The 19,118-nt window shown below is 30.7% G+C and overlaps 2 protein-coding genes across 3 annotated transcripts; both read right to left on the reverse strand.

Annotated features, from left to right (window-relative positions):
* Window positions 1–3,692: 3,692 nt before the first annotated feature.
* Window positions 3,693–6,646, reverse strand: LOC109812651 (ACT domain-containing protein ACR11). Of its 2 annotated transcripts, XM_020376656.3 has the most exons (10): window positions 6,332–6,645; window positions 5,932–5,992; window positions 5,674–5,799; window positions 5,477–5,571; window positions 5,009–5,093; window positions 4,829–4,888; window positions 4,604–4,659; window positions 4,274–4,379; window positions 4,030–4,098; window positions 3,693–3,903 (listed from the first exon to the last, which is right to left on the reverse strand). In XM_020376656.3, exons 1-10 carry the CDS (start codon window positions 6,472–6,474, stop codon window positions 3,841–3,843), a joined length of 864 nt encoding a protein of 287 aa, XP_020232245.1. In that variant the 5' UTR covers window positions 6,475–6,645; the 3' UTR covers window positions 3,693–3,840. The 2 variants fall into 2 exon arrangements, with proteins under 2 accessions (XP_020232245.1, XP_020232246.1); XM_020376657.3 differs by lacking the exon at window positions 4,030–4,098 and having other exon boundaries at window positions 6,332–6,646.
* A 1,600-nt stretch (window positions 6,647–8,246) lies between these two features.
* LOC109812652 (beta-ketoacyl-[acyl-carrier-protein] synthase III A, chloroplastic) lies at window positions 8,247–11,794 on the reverse strand. Its single transcript, XM_020376658.3, has 8 exons — window positions 11,500–11,794; window positions 11,137–11,285; window positions 10,475–10,611; window positions 10,117–10,222; window positions 9,921–10,039; window positions 9,504–9,568; window positions 9,194–9,416; window positions 8,247–8,739 (listed from the first exon to the last, which is right to left on the reverse strand). The coding sequence occupies exons 1-8, from the start codon at window positions 11,649–11,651 to the stop codon at window positions 8,518–8,520; spliced, it is 1,173 nt and encodes a 390-aa protein (XP_020232247.1). The 5' UTR covers window positions 11,652–11,794; the 3' UTR covers window positions 8,247–8,517.
* Window positions 11,795–19,118: the final 7,324 nt, after the last annotated feature.

Here is a 19,118-nt window from a genome sequence, read left to right on the forward strand (position 1 = left end):
TCAATTAAGCAACATTGCTACCATCTAGCTACACCAAGGTAGCTCTAAAGATCCGCACCGTCATCACCCTGCATGGCATCAAAACAAATTCCAATTGTAACTTATTCTTATTCTGCTCCCATATTAAATATGATAATTATAGTCTAATCACATGAAAACATGCAGGAGTAAGCTAATATTAAAAAATATTCAACAATAATCTCCTATAAACAACTACACTACTCATATAAACAACTGAACTAATCTCTATTCATCATCCACTTGCAACTTCTCAACATACAACACTACCATATGTACAACACATCAATTTACTTAAGCAACACACCATAATATATGCACAACATCAATCATCAACTCAACAACATACAACTACATGCGTCACTATAGATTCAACTACACAGATTTCGTATAACACAGGTGAACAATATAAATAGCTTGACCCTACCAAACCAACAACTTGATCTTTTCGATCCAGTTAGATCAACAATAAATTTGGATAAAAATCCACAACATGGTTTCTCAGATGTTGTTACTCAAACTATGAAGTCTATTATTCTTGCTAGGATAAAACAACTTGAGTATGAATCTATCATAAGATTAACCAGCATAAGTAAGTCACCTATGGGATTAATCAATCGACTACTCTCCAAATATTATATTTTTCCAATACTTAGTTTGAGATCTTAACTCTTGACATCACACCTTACTCTAATTTTGGTCGCTTTATACACGTATGCCTTGACATTACTCACGTATGGATTAACAATGGTCGCTTGTATTTGATATGACTCAACCTGACCCACATACCATATCAACTAAAGTTTTAGAGGGGACTCAATTACCCACTTCAAGGGTCAACTTCCTAAGAAAGATTTTCATAAAATTGGGCTATCGAAACATCACAACACAATATCCTCATAAGATATGCAACTTAAAAAAACCTCTCCTTTAGTCCTAAATCAATTAATAGCTTTCAACATCATGCCTTAAGCATTCTCAACATAGTTACTCAACTGAATAACATACAACTCAACTCAATGTTCAACCATTAAATAATCTATATACAATATCCTAAATCAATGTATAAAGATTCAACATCATACATCAACATGCAACATATAATAGATTCAACTAATCTATTCATATTCACCACCTAAGCATTCAAATAACAAGTGTCCACAAGGAATTCCATGTCTGACGTTATTCACCTAGTGTTTAGTGCCATTGAGACAGAGTTTTCTACCTCGCTCACGCTTGACGCCATTCAACTTGCGCTTAACATGGTTGAGGTGGGGAGCCCCAAGACACTCATGCTTGATGTGAAAAAGTCCATGCTCAACCTCATTTCAGATAGAGAGTATCTGCCTAACTCATGTATGACTTCACTCTATTGGCACCTAGCGTTAAGTTAGACAGAGATGATTCCCTTTCCTCACACCTAATGTAATTCAACTTAATGTTTAACATGACCAAGTGAGAGACAATTCTCCCTACTTATTTTTGACACTACTAATCTTACGTCTGACACGAGTAAGATAGACTAATTTAAGCTATGCCCAACACCATGAAGGCGCGTCTGACATGACGGTGAATTCTGCACATAATAGATTCATGTATTTGCTCAATCTGTGCCTAAAACCTAGAAAATCCAATATGCAACTCAAGAAAACATAACTACACAACATCATCAACTCTTTTTCAGCAAGAACTTCAACATGTAACTAACAAAATGATCAAATCAGCAAATTCTCTCATCATGCTTCATAAGAAACAAAAATCCCAACCTCATTTATTCAATCAAAATTCAACCGACATAAGTTTATGGACATAAATCAATATACAACTTAGATAATTCAACAAGAGTTAAAAACCTAGCTTCCTTCACCTCAAAATCATATCGAACAAGATGAAGAAGGAAGATAATGAATTTTGAGCTCACTCTCTTGGCAACTCCGCACAACACCTCAGAAGCCTCAGTTCCTAGCTTTTAAAGCTTTGAATCACCAAACCACCACTCAACTCAAATCTTCACACTCTTAGGAAGGCTAGAAAAAGAAGAAAGAAATCTATGAATCAAAGTCATTCTCTATAACTCTTCTTTAAGTTTTATGAAGAAATGAACTTATAAAGTCCACTTCTGAAAAAGGTCTTATATACCTTCCCATATAGGTCACACCTAACATCTACCTAGAGAAACTCCTAATAACAAGTAAAACTCTTAAGGAATTTCACAATTCCTCTCAACATAAAAACATGAAATCAACACAACAATATGTATTTAATAAAATCACAATTATTTTTTTTTAGAGGAAATAAAATCACAATTATTAAAAAAAGTGTTATAGTAATTATTTATAAATTAAATTTTAATTTCAAATAAATTATTAATAAATAAAAATACTTTTATGCTAATATAAATAAATTCCTATATGTTAAATACGAATTGCTATCTAGTACAATTGTATTTTTAACGACTTTTTTTAAACGAGAGAGTTTAGAGATTCTTTTAATTTCTGATCTAATTAGTTTTTATTTATCATAATTATTATGAATTACATTTTAATATTTTTAAAATAAAATATTAATAAATAAAAATAATAGTATGCTATAATATAAATTATTTATCATAAATCTAAAATATAATTTATATACTTAACAATATCTATTTATATAGTTTTTAATTATAACATATATTTATATATTCAAACATAATATTTATTTGTTACTTTTTTGATTTATTATCATGGAGTATTCTCCGTCAAACACGGGTTTCTCGAGAATTTGATAGACACCAAATAGGTAGATATTCCCTTTTAACTTGAATTTTTTTTTTTTGCATTCGTAAGAATTAGGATTTGAACACTAATCACTTGGTTGAATGACATGAATCCCTCACCACTTGTTCCAATTCAAGTTGATATAATAAATTTTAGTTATATATAATAAACTTTTATCATGTGCATTGCACATACTAAGATATTAGTTTAAAATAAATTTGTATTTAATTCTTTAAATTTAAAATTAATTTCTTAATCATTGTGATTTCAAAAAAATTTATTTGAACTCTTCAAGATCACTATAGTATAATTGAAAATGAAATATTGAAGTAATTATGATATTCACACTAACAAGAACATTATTAGATGGATTTTTTATGATATTTGAATAGGAAAACTAATAAGAAATTTTTAAAAAATTACATGAACTAAAAAAATTTTAAATTGTAGAGATTAAAAGTAAATTTACCTATATTTAAGAGACTAAATATATAATATTGAAGTTCTTAAATTTGTATTGTTTTAAAAATATTTTTAATATTTAATGAAACACTTGCTCCACAATCATTTATTAAATTAAGAAAATGTCTTTAAATTTATATTTTGCGAAAAAATAAATATTATAAAAGATGTTTTAAATTAGTTTTTATGAAAAAAATTGGATATAATTTGATTCTTATAATAAAATCGGAGGAAATAAATATTATATTGTTAATTTTTTTCTTAATAATTTTGTTAATAAATCATCATTGTATTAGCATATTACTTTTACCTTTTTAATCTATCTATTATAATAACTCGAATATAAAGTTATCCAATTCATCGTAGTAACCGAATATTGCTGAGTATGGAGGTAGACTTGACAATCAATCTATGATGTCAACAAAAGATAAAAATAAAAATGAACGGACAATGTGTTTAAATAATAAATTTGCAATGGTCAACTAATAATGGTATCCATGTTTATTAAATTATGAGTTAACTATATACCGCAAATATTGTCCTCCAAATGGAAAAGAATACATTCGAGAGGCAAATACGATGGATGCATCATGCATGCCACTCAAAAACTGCTTTCCTCAGTCGAAGGTCGCCTCAAGAAATATCGCAAGCTGTTAACAAGAACCTACCACATAACAACATCAATTTTAATCACTTCACTGTTCATAAACCAAATCTCAACAATCTTTTACATACGAAGCAATGTTGGTTTCTCATCCTTCAATAAAAAAATGTTAGAAGTAATAATTACCAGCTGGAGAGGCTTTATGAGGGATTTATCCTTGTAGTTCACATGAAACTTTGCCTTAGCCAACAGACCCTACGTATACGTTTTACAGCAAACCTAATTCAGATATATATATATATATATATATATATATCTCACCCCTTCTCTATCTCTCTAAATAATACTCGGAGTTTGAATGATTAGGACTGAAAATAAAATAAAATTTGTACACTTTGGCTATCATATACTGTACTATATATTTATTTACCTCTGTGTCAAATTCTCCGGATTCAACAGAAATGTTAATGTCAGTAATAATCTTTACAAGATCCACCAGTAATCCAGGCCGATCAGCTGTCTCCACATAGAGCAAACTGCCATCAGGAAAAAATAAAAAGGTTAACAACATCAACATCGTATACCATCTTAATTCAAAGGTGGTGTTGACTGTTGAGCATGCTAAGTACAAGGTTGTCTTGCGGCTAATTAAGACCTCCAATATTATTACATTAATTAATTAATGCGTGTTTCGGCTAAGCAAACTTCTTTTTGGATCAGCATAGATATAATGTTGAGGAAGAAGCTCATTTTGCATCACCTTCGATTTGGGCCGTCATCAGTGATGGTTATGTGGGTTGCTATCTCCACATCAACCTGAAATATTTTGAAAAGATGTAAACCAAATTCCACCAATATCTTTAATATAAAAAGAAGGTTATACCAAAGATGTTTATTAACTTGATGAAAATCAGAAAAGAATGAAAAAAGAATAATGTTTTACAACTAAAAGTTCAGCATATATGTAAGTATTGATCATCGTCACCTGCTCCTTTGGAGTCACGAGTCCAAAAGCTGCTCCTAGAGCTAATTGGGCGCTTGATTCCTTGATCACCAGTTTGAAACAAATAAACTCTAATTAAAAGCACAGAACTCCTTGATGCGTAATTTGCAACTACTTGATCATGCTCCAAGATAAGAGAATAATGAGAGTTGAGAAGCATACCGGGTGGTACTGAATCATATTATTTAAAATTGTCAAACGTATTGCCTCTAACAACTCTGGATCTTCCACTTTTCTACCAGAATCACTGCAAACGAAGCTCCACCATCATATTCAATGAATAATAATTCGTAGAAAATCTAGTTAAAAACAAAATTCAAAGGTGAAAACAAACCAAGCAAGTTTCATTACTAAATTTACAGAGGCCAATTCTGAAGTCCATTTGAAAGTAAATACTGGATGCAATTATAAGCCTCATGAGTCATGTCCAAATAAAATCTCACTTCAGAAGCCATTTCGAGGACTTCTGCTAAGAGAACAGTGCCTATTATTTTGCAATCTATGATATCTAAATCAGCAATAGTAATTTGAAATTGAATAATTCTAAATCCTTCAATATGATCTATGTTTTCGTTAATCTCCCCATCATAGGACAATACATATACATATAGCTTAACATATGATACTTACGCTTTTGTGATGCAAAGCTTGTTGTGTTTGCCAGAAGAATCCAGATAGACATTTGCCTTAACAACATTGAGCCCTAAGTTTTTTAACGCGTTCATCTGCAATCCATGTATAGTTAGTTTCTCAAAACTTGTTTTTATTAATGTACTTGTTATCAACAATGAAACAGTAAAGGGAAAAATAATAAACGGCTTAATTACAGTGTCAAGAAGAGCCCCTAGCCGATCACCAAAGGTTATCTCCACCACAGTTGCATCTGGATCAGAGTCTTGATCAATTATAACTACTGGCGTTGGAATGGTATCAGCCTCACCTTGATTTCCATCCTGTTCTCCACACACAAAGTTGAAGGCAAATGTTTCAGTGAGAGTCAAAACAAGCATGAATGAAGTGGTGCCTATTCACATGCAATATATGGCAACCATAATGGTTGGTTTTGCTAAATATATAGTAAATACCTCCACAGTACCAGTAACTGCTGTTGCTCGTGGGATGATTGTTATTCCTGAAGATGATAATCTGACAAAATGGTACATACAATTAACAGAGAATGGGCACATCATTGGGGTGCAGTCCTAGCTAGCATAGGTTACACTCACTTCTCAACTTTTATATCTCCACAAATTGAAGATATTTATTAATCAACCAATATTTTTCAGTACTCATCCTATTCCTGTCTATTAACTTAATGCAATCACACAGTGAGAGTTTGTACAGATGAAGTTTTTAGGAGTATTAATTGAATTAAGTGAAACATTACAACTGAATCTGACACGAGAAAAAAAAAGGACAATAATAAATTAATAATAGAAGAAGCTCGGGTTTCGCTACACACAATTAAAATTATAGTTGGCATACCTTGTTTTGTGAGTAATGAAACATAGTTTAGTAGCATCATAGATAGAAGAGGCCTTCAAGGCAGTGATTTTTTCGAAAGCTCTGGAGGTGTTATCGACACTCAAGTGAAGTCCAAGGCTGCAAGCAGCCACAGCCACAGCCATTTGAATTTGATGAATGTAATAATTGAGTGGAGGGGAGATAAGGGTGTTTGAGAAAGAGAGAAAACTTAAATGTGGAGAGAAGAAAAAATAAAACGAGACAGCATTGGTTAGCAGAAGAACATAACATAAGAGTGCATTGGTGTGTCTTTTTATCTCTCTGACATCCACTCATAATGTAGTTGGGCCTATATACATTTAGACAACAACGAAAACAGCGACGCGTTTGGTTGAGAATTTACATCTTTGGGAAGCTATGTAGGATGTAGAAGCAGATAAAAGCGGTCCCTCCTCACTTTAATGTTACATATCCACAAAAACCACCACCAAACTTATCGGCAACTTGTACAGATATTTTTATCAAAAATATAACACTAACTTTCAAAGCTTTTTGTTCAGACTTGAGAGGAAAATGAATCTGACATATCTTCCCATAATGAGAGAAAAATGTGAAGCATATCGCAATAAAAAAATATTAAGTAATAGGATTGCAATCATGTATTCATGTAGAATAATTGTTAGTAAAATTATTTTATTCAATAATTTCTTGCATATATGTATGTGTTTTACAAAAATTATATTACTTTAATAATTGATTATAATTAAAATTAGTATTTTCTTTGTTGATAAACGTGATTTATATAATATTTTAAAATTAATAATTAAAAACTACTATGTATTCACATGACAATACTTTTTTCAATGATACATATAATTAAGTTTGTTTAAGTTGTTGTATAAAGTTGTTTAAGGTATTAATTTATTGACCTTAAGTCCCTCTACCTTTAATTTATTATATTTATAATTGTTTTTACCAGAACATTTTTCTTATTATGGTAATCGAGCATCAATATTAAGAGAGTTTATAACATTTACACACTTCGCTCAACTTATTGAGATAAATTACTTGTTATTCTTACTAAAACATTATGCATTATTAAGATATATGTGAATTTTTGTGGAATCTCTCATATCTCTTTAATACTTAAGCCTATTTAAGTAAATATAATAATAATATTATTACATTAAATTTTACTATAGTATTTAAAATCATTTATTTGTTAATTTATATATAAAATATATACTCATTCACCTAAAGACTTGGTTTGTTAGTTTATTTTAAAATAACTTAAGCTTATTTTATTTTATTTTTTACGTTTTTTTGGGTACATGACTTAAGCTTATAAGTTATATGTCTACGTAAAAGGTTCAATTATAAAATAAAATTTTAAATTAGCTGTCACTCAATCGTACTTATGAAAAAGGTCATTATCGTGAAAGTCAAGTCTTGAATTCAAAAGCAAGAGAAATTCATAAGAAAAACTTGTGACCAATTTCCATCCTTTGACATCAATTGTGTCATCAACTTCAATGATGCAAATTCATCTGTACTTTTCAACATGAGATTTTACAGAGTTCGTTGTGCTGTTTGTTAATTTTCTTTTTGTTTGTTTGTGAATTTCTGATTTAACTTCATTGCCGTACCGAGTGTTTCACCAAAAGCAGGAAAAACTTTATTCCTTTGTGAATCCATGAATAAATTGGTTATGCATTCAGAAGCTTTTAGCTTGCGAAGGATTGGTTCATGTATTGGGCACAAGTACGGTGGTAATGTTAGATTGTTTCTAAAAATTGAAATCCCTATTCTCATCATTTCAAGTTATTAGATCATAAAACAAGTAACTTACATTGAGTGGTGGCTTGGTGTTGACTAGGTTGTATAAAGTACAAACAAGCAGACACTTTACATGTTGCATTTTTATTTACAAGTAGCCTTGAGAAACATAAATAGTAAGCCTCTTTTAAAATAAATCTGAATTACAAATACATGCTTGGGAAGAAGAAAATTTGGAACTTGAGAACGTAATTTGAAGAAGAAGAAAAAAAAAATGGACAAGTTGAGGGAGTGCTGGATGTTATTGATATCTATCCTTTTTGAATATTCCCCAAACCCTATTTTCTGTTGGTGATTTGGGGGTATTTGGACAGCTGCACTTGCAACTGAAACTCTTCTCTGCTGGTGATTCTGCTGTGCAAGAAAAGCATTCAACCCCAACGAACAATTGCCGAACCCCAAGTAAGACCGGCACCGAAGCCGGCAGTTGCAATAGTCTGACCTGGCTTAACCTTACCACTTCGAACAGCTTCATCTAAAGCCAAGGGAATGGATGCTGCACTTGTGTTACCATAATTAGCCAAATTTGATATCACTCGTTCTAAGGGAAGTTCTAACCGAGTGGCAACTGCATCAATAATCCTCTGGTTTGCCTGCACTTATGAAGTAAGACACCCTAAGTGCATGTAACCTTACCTTTCTCCAAGATATTATCATGTATGCTGTGCTGAACAATTCCCTAGATAACTATAATGATATTCTGTTTTCAATCATGGAATTGATCTTACCACTCAGCAAAGTGATAATATAAAACATGTGCAGCTAATGAATTGTTGGATATAAAGGATATGTTAGGTTTTCCACCTTTTTAATTTATATTTCACATTCTTTTACTAGAAATCAAACGAAAAGATGAACTTGATATCAGCTAGTTTGGCAAGTAAAGGATAAAAAGTTAAAAACAAAACAACCACCTTCTATCAACTAGGGTTAACAGATGAAGGAAATGGTTTGTTCATCAGTAATACTCCCAGCATAAATTCCGAATACATTATCGAATTATTGATAACATACTTGAATTTTATTTTATAGATCATTTCAGCGTACCTGATGGAGAAGTAACCAATCAATGTTAGATGCAGGAAGACCAGCCTTTTCAAGGGCAGATTCAATTGATTCTGGTACACACCGTACAGCAAAGCGAAAGACTTCTTTCCCATTCATTTGAATGCATGAATATGAAGATTGCTTGGGAGGAAAGCCAAACACCGAACCATTTGAATTCAATGCATTATTTGCCTCGTTTTCTTTAATGGCAGCACCCAAGTGCCTACACGAAGTATGAGTAGGTGCTTAATTACATACAGATTACAGGAAGAAGAAAACAGTTATTTTCAGTAATATAAGAAGCATAAACCTTCCACCACTGCCATCACTATGCAAATCAAAGCCAAATAAACCATCTTCCTCACTATTGCAGGCCTGCAAGTAATCATAGTACCAGAGCTAAGACATCAATTAACTATAAATGACTTCAACTCGTTGAATAAAAAAGCATCAGCTCATTGTCATTCTAAAGCAACAACAAAATCTTGAGAAATCCTATGGACATCAGACTTCATTTCAGAATATAAGTCATATTATTCACAATTTTAAACAGTTATTCCAGGATGGAAACAACAGTTTGCCAATCTTCATCCTCTTAAGTATTAAAAACATTCTCAAAACCTTGCCTTCATCTTAAACAAAGATAACACAAACATAACCAACAAAACCGATTTCAAATAGACATTTGCTACAAATGTTGGACAATGCCAGAAAGATATACAATTACCTGTACCAGTACAGCACCAGCACCATCCCCAAAAAGAATACAGGTCCCTCTGTCTGTCCAATCAACATATCGTGAAATAGCATCGGCCCCAATAACTAGAACATTATTAAATCCACCCCCTGCACTCACACAATAAAGGGCAATGATTTTCACCTATTTAGCAAGTATTAAGCCAACAAAAATAACCAATTCATACCCCTAATGTGACAAGCAGCTGATACTAAACCCAACACAAATCCACTACATGCAGCTGTAATGTCATAAGACAATGGATTTGTTTTGCAGCCAAGTTGTTTTTGAATCTACAAATTGTAAGGAAAATAAAATTATAGGAGAGGATACAGAAATGAACAGGAGATATAACTTGGAGAGGATAAGTGTATAACAATAAGCTCTAATCATTAGCAACAGGGCACTTGAAATCTCATAATTGCTCAAATACCCACTAATCATTTAAGTGCTAATATAAAAATAAAAAAGATTATTTGTCAAAGTTTAAACACAACTGCAGAATGTAAGAAATATTCTCAACTTGATAAATCCTGAACCCGTACCTGTGGAGCACTACCGAAAAGATCATCCGGCGTAGATGTGCACACCAATATCAGGTCAAGATCATCAGGGTCTACCTTTGCCATCTCAAGAGCTTTCCTAGATGCCTCTACTGCTAAACTTGCCAAGTTTTCTCTGCCTGAAAGCACAGCAGCAAGCAATCAAAAGCAGACACATCACTGTACTATCAAACTTACAAAAAGATTTTACACAAGTTTGGATATATACTTATTTGTAGGATTATAAACAAGTAGAGGGGTTTTTCATAAAGCAGGCAATGCGCCATAAATGGAAGCTTCACCCTCTTCAGATGCCTAGTTTTGGTTATACCCTTGCAAATTTATCCTTGAGAGGCTAAGCTAAGAGCAAGCTATGTGTGTTTGGATTAGAACTAGAAAGCTAAGTCCAGTTGAACTTATCTATCCAAACCAACATCAAAAGAAAAATAACAACCTCGTTGCTTTTGATTCAAGCGAGAATTCTTTGCAATTTATATTCCACAGAACATTAAAAAAAAAAGTTCGCCAAACATGTAGGTACTGAATTCAGGATCAACTAAATGAGGTTAAAAGATGCAAAAGTATAACCAAACATAGTATGTAACTATGTATTTATGGCAGTCTGATGATGAGAGATGGGACTAATGCCATTGACAATGACTAACCTGAAAGAACTCGGCGCGCACGAATCCCGGTGCGAACAGATATCCATTCGTCAGAAGTATCAACCATTTTTGAAAGGTCATCATTAGAAATTTGAAGAGCTGGCACAGCAGAGCCACATCCAACTAACTTGCACCCTTTGCTGACAAGCCTGTGAAGTATAGGCACTTCAATTATAGTATGAATGCTAGAAAGTACAAAACAAAGCAATGATGTTATATTTTATAACCAAGTAATGATGTTATATTTTATAACCTAGAATTAGAGCTTTTAAAAGTAATGATGGTAGAGACGGGAAAATTGTTGGGTATGATTAAAAATGAAAGCTTTAGCATGCATAGATGAAGCAAAGGAGAAAAAGTGACCTGGGTATGGGAGATTGGGGAGGGAAAACAGTGGAAGCATGTTTGTGAGCTCCTTCGATGGTTCCAAAGCAAACAACTTTGGCAGTGAGAGGGCGAACCCTGACTCTGAAGTGGGGAACCGAAGGGGTGAAGAACCCAGATGCATTCGCCATTTACAACAACAATCAAGTAATGGAAATGTGTTATGGTTTTTTGTATGAAATGGTAGAGAAGAATGAAGAAGTGAATGCAGTGCAGAGACAAAGAAGTGAAAGAGACTGTTTGGTTCAACCAGAGGAAGGAGGTACAGATTTAAATCAAAGGAAAAGTTAGAAATTCTTTTAATGGGTTTTAAGGGAAAAGATATCAATTTTTAAATATTAATTTACTCTTATAAGTTTAATTGATATTTTAAACGAATATATTTTAAATATCTTTTTTCCTTTGAAGTGCTTTTTTTTTTTTTTTGGTAAAGTATGAAAACTAAAACAAACAGACAAGTTCAAGACATAGAGTTTCTTCCTGACGGTAGCAGGATAAAGTCTGGAGGACTCCTCCAAAATACATTGAAACCTAGGTTCCGTACACCCCAATTAGCAAGCGTATGTGCTACTGAATTTATCTCACGAGGGATATGACTTACGTACACTACCTAGTCCGAGCTAACATTCGCTTAACACGACGAATGACATCATAGTGTTTATGCAGGTAGTCCCTATGCGCTGACCGATCTTGAAGCAGCGTAACAGCTCTCAGGCAATCACATTCGCAACTCACCTTCCTAAACCCACCTTCCCAACAAAGCAATAAGCCCTCCTCCAAGGCCAACAGCTCAGCACGTAATGCATCCCCATATGAAGCCCCACGCAAAAACCCCCCCGCCACATACCGGCCCAATCACGAATTGCGCCACCCATCCCCATAGCAGCAGTCTCACTCAACCAACTCCCGTCCGTGTTTAACTTGACCCATGGATGCTCCGGAGGCCTCCATAATGCTTGCTCCACCCATAAACGCCTCTTAGCATAATACTATGTGAGAACTAAAATTAAAAAATAAAAATATATTATTTATATTTTCTTTTCCTCTCATCCTAATTACAAAAATTTATAAAAACTTCTTCTTATATCTTCTTTATTTTATTTTTTGGAAAAATTGTAGTGGTCTTTCTTGAAGTCTTTTTAAATGATACACTTTTTTTTTTAGTTTTTAAATGAATATTAAACTCATATATTGTCCCTTATATAAAATAACATAATTTTGTCCATAAATATGATTTATGCATTATTTCAAAATTGACAATTAAAAATTATTTTATGTTTATAGGACTTTTACTAATCAAATATTATTTTAATATGTTTTGTACATTGTTAAGAGAGAAAATAAATTATTAATACAAGTGTCAACAATTAAATGAGATTTAATCTCGTAGTCAATTTTAACTTCCAAATTATATTATAAGTATCATATGTGTTATGATTTAAAAAAATATATCAATTTCAATAAATAATTACAAAGAACGGACTAAAAAGTCATTATTTTTAAAATTTAAAAATAACGAAATTTTTATAAAAGCAAAACATTGTACATAATTAATAAATTAAGGATAAACATGATTAATAAAATATGAATTGAATTTTTATTTATCTTAATAATTTTATTTTAAAAAAGATAAGTGATTTTTAAAAATTAAAAGAAAAATATATACATTTAAATAAACTTCAAAACGATAAGTACAATTTTTCCTTATTTTTTTCTAACCAAATCTTTCTCTACTTTTGAATATATAAAGAATTATATTTGTTAGTCTTAAATATAAGAAAATTATAATTAACTTTACTTTATTTAATATTATAACCTCTAAAATATCCATTCATTTGATTAAAATTATATTTTTAATGATATTTTTATTTCTAATATTAATAAAAAAATGTAATGTAGAAAATTAAATTATTATTTTTAAATGAGATTAGTATACTTAAATAATATTAACTAAATTTTTTAGTTTGCGCTAATTATATATATATATATATATATATATATATATATATATATATATATATTTATATTTAGATGAAATGAGTAATATAACATGTGAGAGACAATAACCCAGACAAATAATATAACTAGCAATTATGGGAGTCCAATTTGAAAAAACTCTAATGTTCTTCGTTCTTATTCTATCGTTTGTGATTATTATTATTATCTGGTTAACAGAATATATTTTTTATCTTATTCAAAAAAAATTGTTTTCGATTTTTTTTTTTTTAAAATATTTTAATTCTTTAATTTTGATATTTAATTTAATAAATCAATAAGGTTTAGTCGAGTTGATTGAGCACGATGGATAAATATTATAATTTTTTTGCCCTTGTTCCAAGTTTGATTATCGTGTATAAAAAATTTGAATTAATATTATTTTTTTGAAAAAGTCATTTTTTTATTTTAAAACATAATTTTGAATAAAATTTTATTAATTCAAAACATGAGATTTGTTTTATTAGATTCACTTATACAAAAATCATGAAACTCAAAATATGTTTAATATACATAAAAGTACAATATAAAGAGAGAAAAAGATAAATATATTGTTCGATCAATATTAGACAATATAAATAAAATAAAAATTTATTATAATATCATTTTTAATATTACTTATCTTAATAGTGATAAACGATAGTGATAAATGATAACAATGACAAAATAATAATGATAATAATGATAATATTATTTAATAAATTTTTTATCTTATTTTTTTTTATTTAATTAATTTTTTTAATTTTTTTAATTATATTTATTGTATCTAATGTGATTTTTGAAAAATCAAATAAATCTTAGTCGATATGTGAACAAAAAAAATGTTATAAATGTTAAAAAATATATAAAAAGTGAGTTACACAAGTAATCAAATAATGATATGATATTATATATATATTTTTAACTTTTTGAGTACTTAGGACTTACTATTTTAAAATTGATTATTTATTTTAGAATAGAAGATAATCACTATTTTAAAATATTAATATTAATTTATACTTAAAAGTTAAAGGACAAAATAATATTTTAAATGAAAAGTAAGAAAATATTTATTTAATATGATAAATGACTAAAATTATATTATAATTTATTATTATTGTTATTAAATAATTAAATAGTCAAAAACTCATAATGGATTTGAGCTTGGTTTAGAGGAAGGCAAATCTTATAGAAAAAGTGAAAGAGAAATAAGTAAGGGAAAATGATAATAAAATTATTAAGTTGAAAAAGACATAAAAATTGAATCATGATATTTTAAGAAGTAGTTTAATTTAGAAATAATAAATAAAATTAATAGTATTTAATTTTATATTATTAAAATTAAAATTATTTTATTTATTATTAATATTATATTTTATTATTGTTTGGTGGGATTGGCAATTAGGGATTACCGTGAGTGACTGATAATCGATTATGTGGTGAGGAGAAAGCGTATCAAATCAGCTGTGGATTACCAATACTTTATAATTAATATATACCAAAACAAATATCCACTTATTTTAAAAATAAATTTATTTTATTCAATAATTTCATATTAAATTTTATTAATTTAATTATTAAATTAAAAATTTTAATATATAAATTAAATTTATAAATTTTTAAAAATTTAAAAATTTATTTAGTATTTTATTTTTTTAAATTATATATATAAAATAATTTTGTGATTATTCATTGAGTTAAATTAATGACATAGAATATCAAATAATTTAATTTTTTAAAACATATAAATTAATATAAAATAATCGTTTGATTTGATTCTGGAAAAAAAAAATTCAAACTAATTTAATTAGTTCGATTAAATTGTTGAGTTCATCATATTGCTCTGACTCACACTTCGAAAAATATAGTGTTATAAATTGTATGTTTATAAAATAAAATAATAATAATAACACTTGCATTCACAAATCCTAAAATGGCTTACGGGATTAGGCAGTTGATGTTGGGCGTTGTGAAATTTAGAATGAGTTGAACCAACTAAATACACAACTAATTAATTTAAACAACTTAACAGACCAAATTATTGGTTAGTCTCACTATCAATTTAATTGATTATTACGAAAATGAAACAGACCCAATTTTCGGTGAGTGTCAGGTGACTATTAATTTAAGGTTAAATTAATGTATGCATTCCAGAATTATTTACATTTTTAGCAACTTGCTATACTTGAAAATTTATTATTAAGTTCCTAAATTTATAAATTCTATATAATATGGAATAAGATATATTCAAGTAAGTGTTGGTGAATGAACCAACTAGTTGCACCCACCTTCAATGTTATATAGGGTTTACAGATTGCAGAGGCAAAAAATTGAGATGTTCCATTAATCTCGATGAATGGTTACAACTCACCTAGCAGTAGAATTAACAGTTGTAGCTACCTATTAATAATATTATAAAATGTTCCATTAATATCTTCGCAAATCATAAATTAGCTGACCAACTAAAAATGCAGCTACTTAATTATTAAGAAAAATAAACAAACTATGTTGTTGGAGAGGATCGCTATTTTATCTTTTTTGTATGAGAGAAAAATTCTTCTTAAACAGGTAAGATTATTACGAGTGGTTTATTTTTTCTTTAAACATTGAGAGAAACTCTATTAATTTAAGGCTTAATTTTACCTTTATTCCCAAAATATTTCTAAATTCTTAAATAAATTATTGTCCTTCAAATATATTACCGGGTTCCTAAATTTATAAATAATTTTTAATTCGAATTCAATACTAGAGTTTTGTTAATTTAGACCGAATATTCTTATTAATTAGTATTTTAATCTGGGTAATGAATAAGCATGTTTATTATATATAATAAAATTAAAATTTATAATAAATTATATTAAAAAAATGATATATTTAAATATATAAATTGTATTTTAAATATATATATATATATATATAACATATAAATTATATTTAAATTTATGATAAATAATTTATATCGATAGAATGATATTTTTTTGAAATAATTTGGGTACCTATTAAATAATTAAATTATCAATTTAATCTTTATATTATGTAGCTAACTTGAGTTACATACAAATGAAGATATATTTATAAAGAATATATTAAAAAATTATATACGAAATATGTGAATATAAAACTATTTGAATATATATATATATATATATATATATATATATATATATATATATATATATATATGTGTGTTATAATTATATCAGTGTAATTTTTATTAAGTATTACACCGCTCAATAACTTTATATTAAATGTGAATTTTATAAATTCAATTGTTAGATTGAAACTTCATATTACTTTATATGTTTATATCAAATTTTGTTAAAATTGAATAAAAACTTGAAGATAATCAAAGTATTTATATTTTATTATATTTTGAAATGTATATATTATGTCAATTTTATTTTATAAGAATGAAGTATTAAATTTGTGAGACCCTTCCCTCTTTCTCTTTTTCTCCCCTCATTTTCACTCTTTCACTTCCACTCACTCTCATTTTCCTTTTCTCTCCTTTCCTAGTAGCTGATTCCTTCTTCTTTGTAGTGGCTGTGGTAAGCTTGGTTGTTGAGTAGGTGGAAGAGCTTGTGGACGCACAGATTTCCTTCTTCCTCCTCCGTTCACCATCTTTTCCGATCTTCTTCTCCATTCTCCGTGATCCCGAAGCTCGGATTCTTCACCGAGGTAAGGGAAGCTAGTTTCTTTTGTAGATTAATTGCTGAAAATGAGTTCTAGTAGCTCATTGTTGTCTGAACGTTGGATGATTTGAGCTGAGGTTGATGAAAATGAATTTTTCCGGGGTTTTGGGATTTGGGTGAAAATTTGGTGATCTTTCCTTGTTTGTGGTTGCATGTTGAAAAAGCTGGTATTTTCGGGTTGTATGATGAAAATGTGATGTTTTGGACCAATTGCATGTGCCTAGGATGTTAATTTTGCAGGTTTTGGGTGGAATTTTCGAACTAGGGTGAGTTGCTGTTTGAATCTGCGCCGGGCGCAGTTCTTCGCGCTGAGCGCGACTTGAAATGGGGACTCACTAGGTGAATCGCGCTGAGCGCGGGGAGAACCGCGCTGGGCGCAATAGACCTCTGTAGGTCTCTGGTTGATACGCGCTGATCGCGCATTTGAACGCGCTAAGCGCGCATTTGGATTTCAGAATTGGACTTCATAGTCTTCATGAAAGTTGTAGCCTTGGATCTTAGCTTTCCAATAGCGCTGGAATCACCCAAAAAGGAGTTTTAGAACTCCAGATATGGCCATTTTAGTGAAGAGGGGTCAGGCTGCCAGCTTTACCTATAGCTGTTGCGGTTTTTAGAATATTTAACAAGGTAGATGAATGAATTAAGACTTGGTGTCTTCATGAGAGTTGTAGGAAATTTGATTATCTTTCATATGAGATAAGGATGAACATGGTAGGAGTAGTATAACTCATGATGTGCTGTTTTCTGTGAAGGTTGCCATTTCACATTTAGTGATTTGGTTAGGTTGAAAGTTGTTCTAAGTAATTAGGTTGATTGGTGTCGTTTGGGTGGGTAATTTGACAAGATAGATGAGTTGTAAATAAGAGGATTGGGTCGTATTATGTGTTGAACATTGTCGTACGTTGTGAAATTGTTGATCATGCTATTTTATGTTGTTGACGATGAAATGGTACGTTGTAATGGATATATATGTATATTGTCGTGCTGAGCTGAGTTGTGAGTAGTAAGTTGTGTTGTATACTACCTAGTTGTACTGAATGCTGATTTTGATGTGCTGCGCTGAGCGCGGCCCTTGTCGCGCTGGGCGTGAGACTCCTTGGGAGTCTCTGCCTTGTGGGCGTCGGGCGCAATTGGTATTGCGCCAGGCGCGAGTGAGCCTTGAACTCTCTGGCTGGGTCCTGCCGGGTGCGGGCGTGCTTGCGCTGGGCGCGCTGGCCCCCTGGTGCTCTTTGGTTGCACTGCGCTGGGCGCAACCACGAGTGCCCCGGGCGCGGAGATGTGACTTCATTAATGGATGTTAGAGGTTATTTATGTTCAGTTCAAGTAAAAGCTGTTGATTATAATTTGATGACTTGTGGATAACGCTGCTTGTTGATGTTGAGTTGTGCCAGTTGTAAATTGTTGTAAGTTGCTATGTTGAGTTGTATTAGTTGTAAATTATTGTAAGTTGATATGTTGTATTGTACCAGTTGTATACTGTCGTAAGTTGATATGTTGAGCTGTATCAGTTGTATACTGTTGTGAAATTGATTTGTTGTGTTGTACTGTGTGTTGATAATGGCTGTGTGGGCCAAAAGGCTGAGGTGTGTAGGCCGAATGGCTGTGTGGGCCAAAAGGCTGAGGTATGTAGGCCGAATGGCTGTGTGGGCCAAAAGGTTGAGGTGTGTAGGCCGAATGGTTGTGTGGGCCAAAAGGCTGAGATGTGTAAGCCGAAAGGCTGAGGTGTGGAAAGAGATCTCCGAGTTGATATGCGTGATGACGCATTGTGTGCTTATTTCTGATTATGCTGTAAAATCAATGAGTGGTATACTGATGATGTGAGATGTGGGCTGTTATTGCTGAATGTTGTGGTATATTGAGTTGATGTTGTTAAGCTGGTTGATGTGCGGATAACTATAGTTATATTTTTCTTATTATTTAATTACATATTTA

Source organism: Cajanus cajan, chromosome 10, assembly GCF_000230855.2.
Source record: "Cajanus cajan strain Asha chromosome 10, NIPB_CcT2T_4, whole genome shotgun sequence".
Classification (NCBI taxonomy): Eukaryota; Viridiplantae; Streptophyta; class Magnoliopsida; order Fabales; family Fabaceae; genus Cajanus; species Cajanus cajan.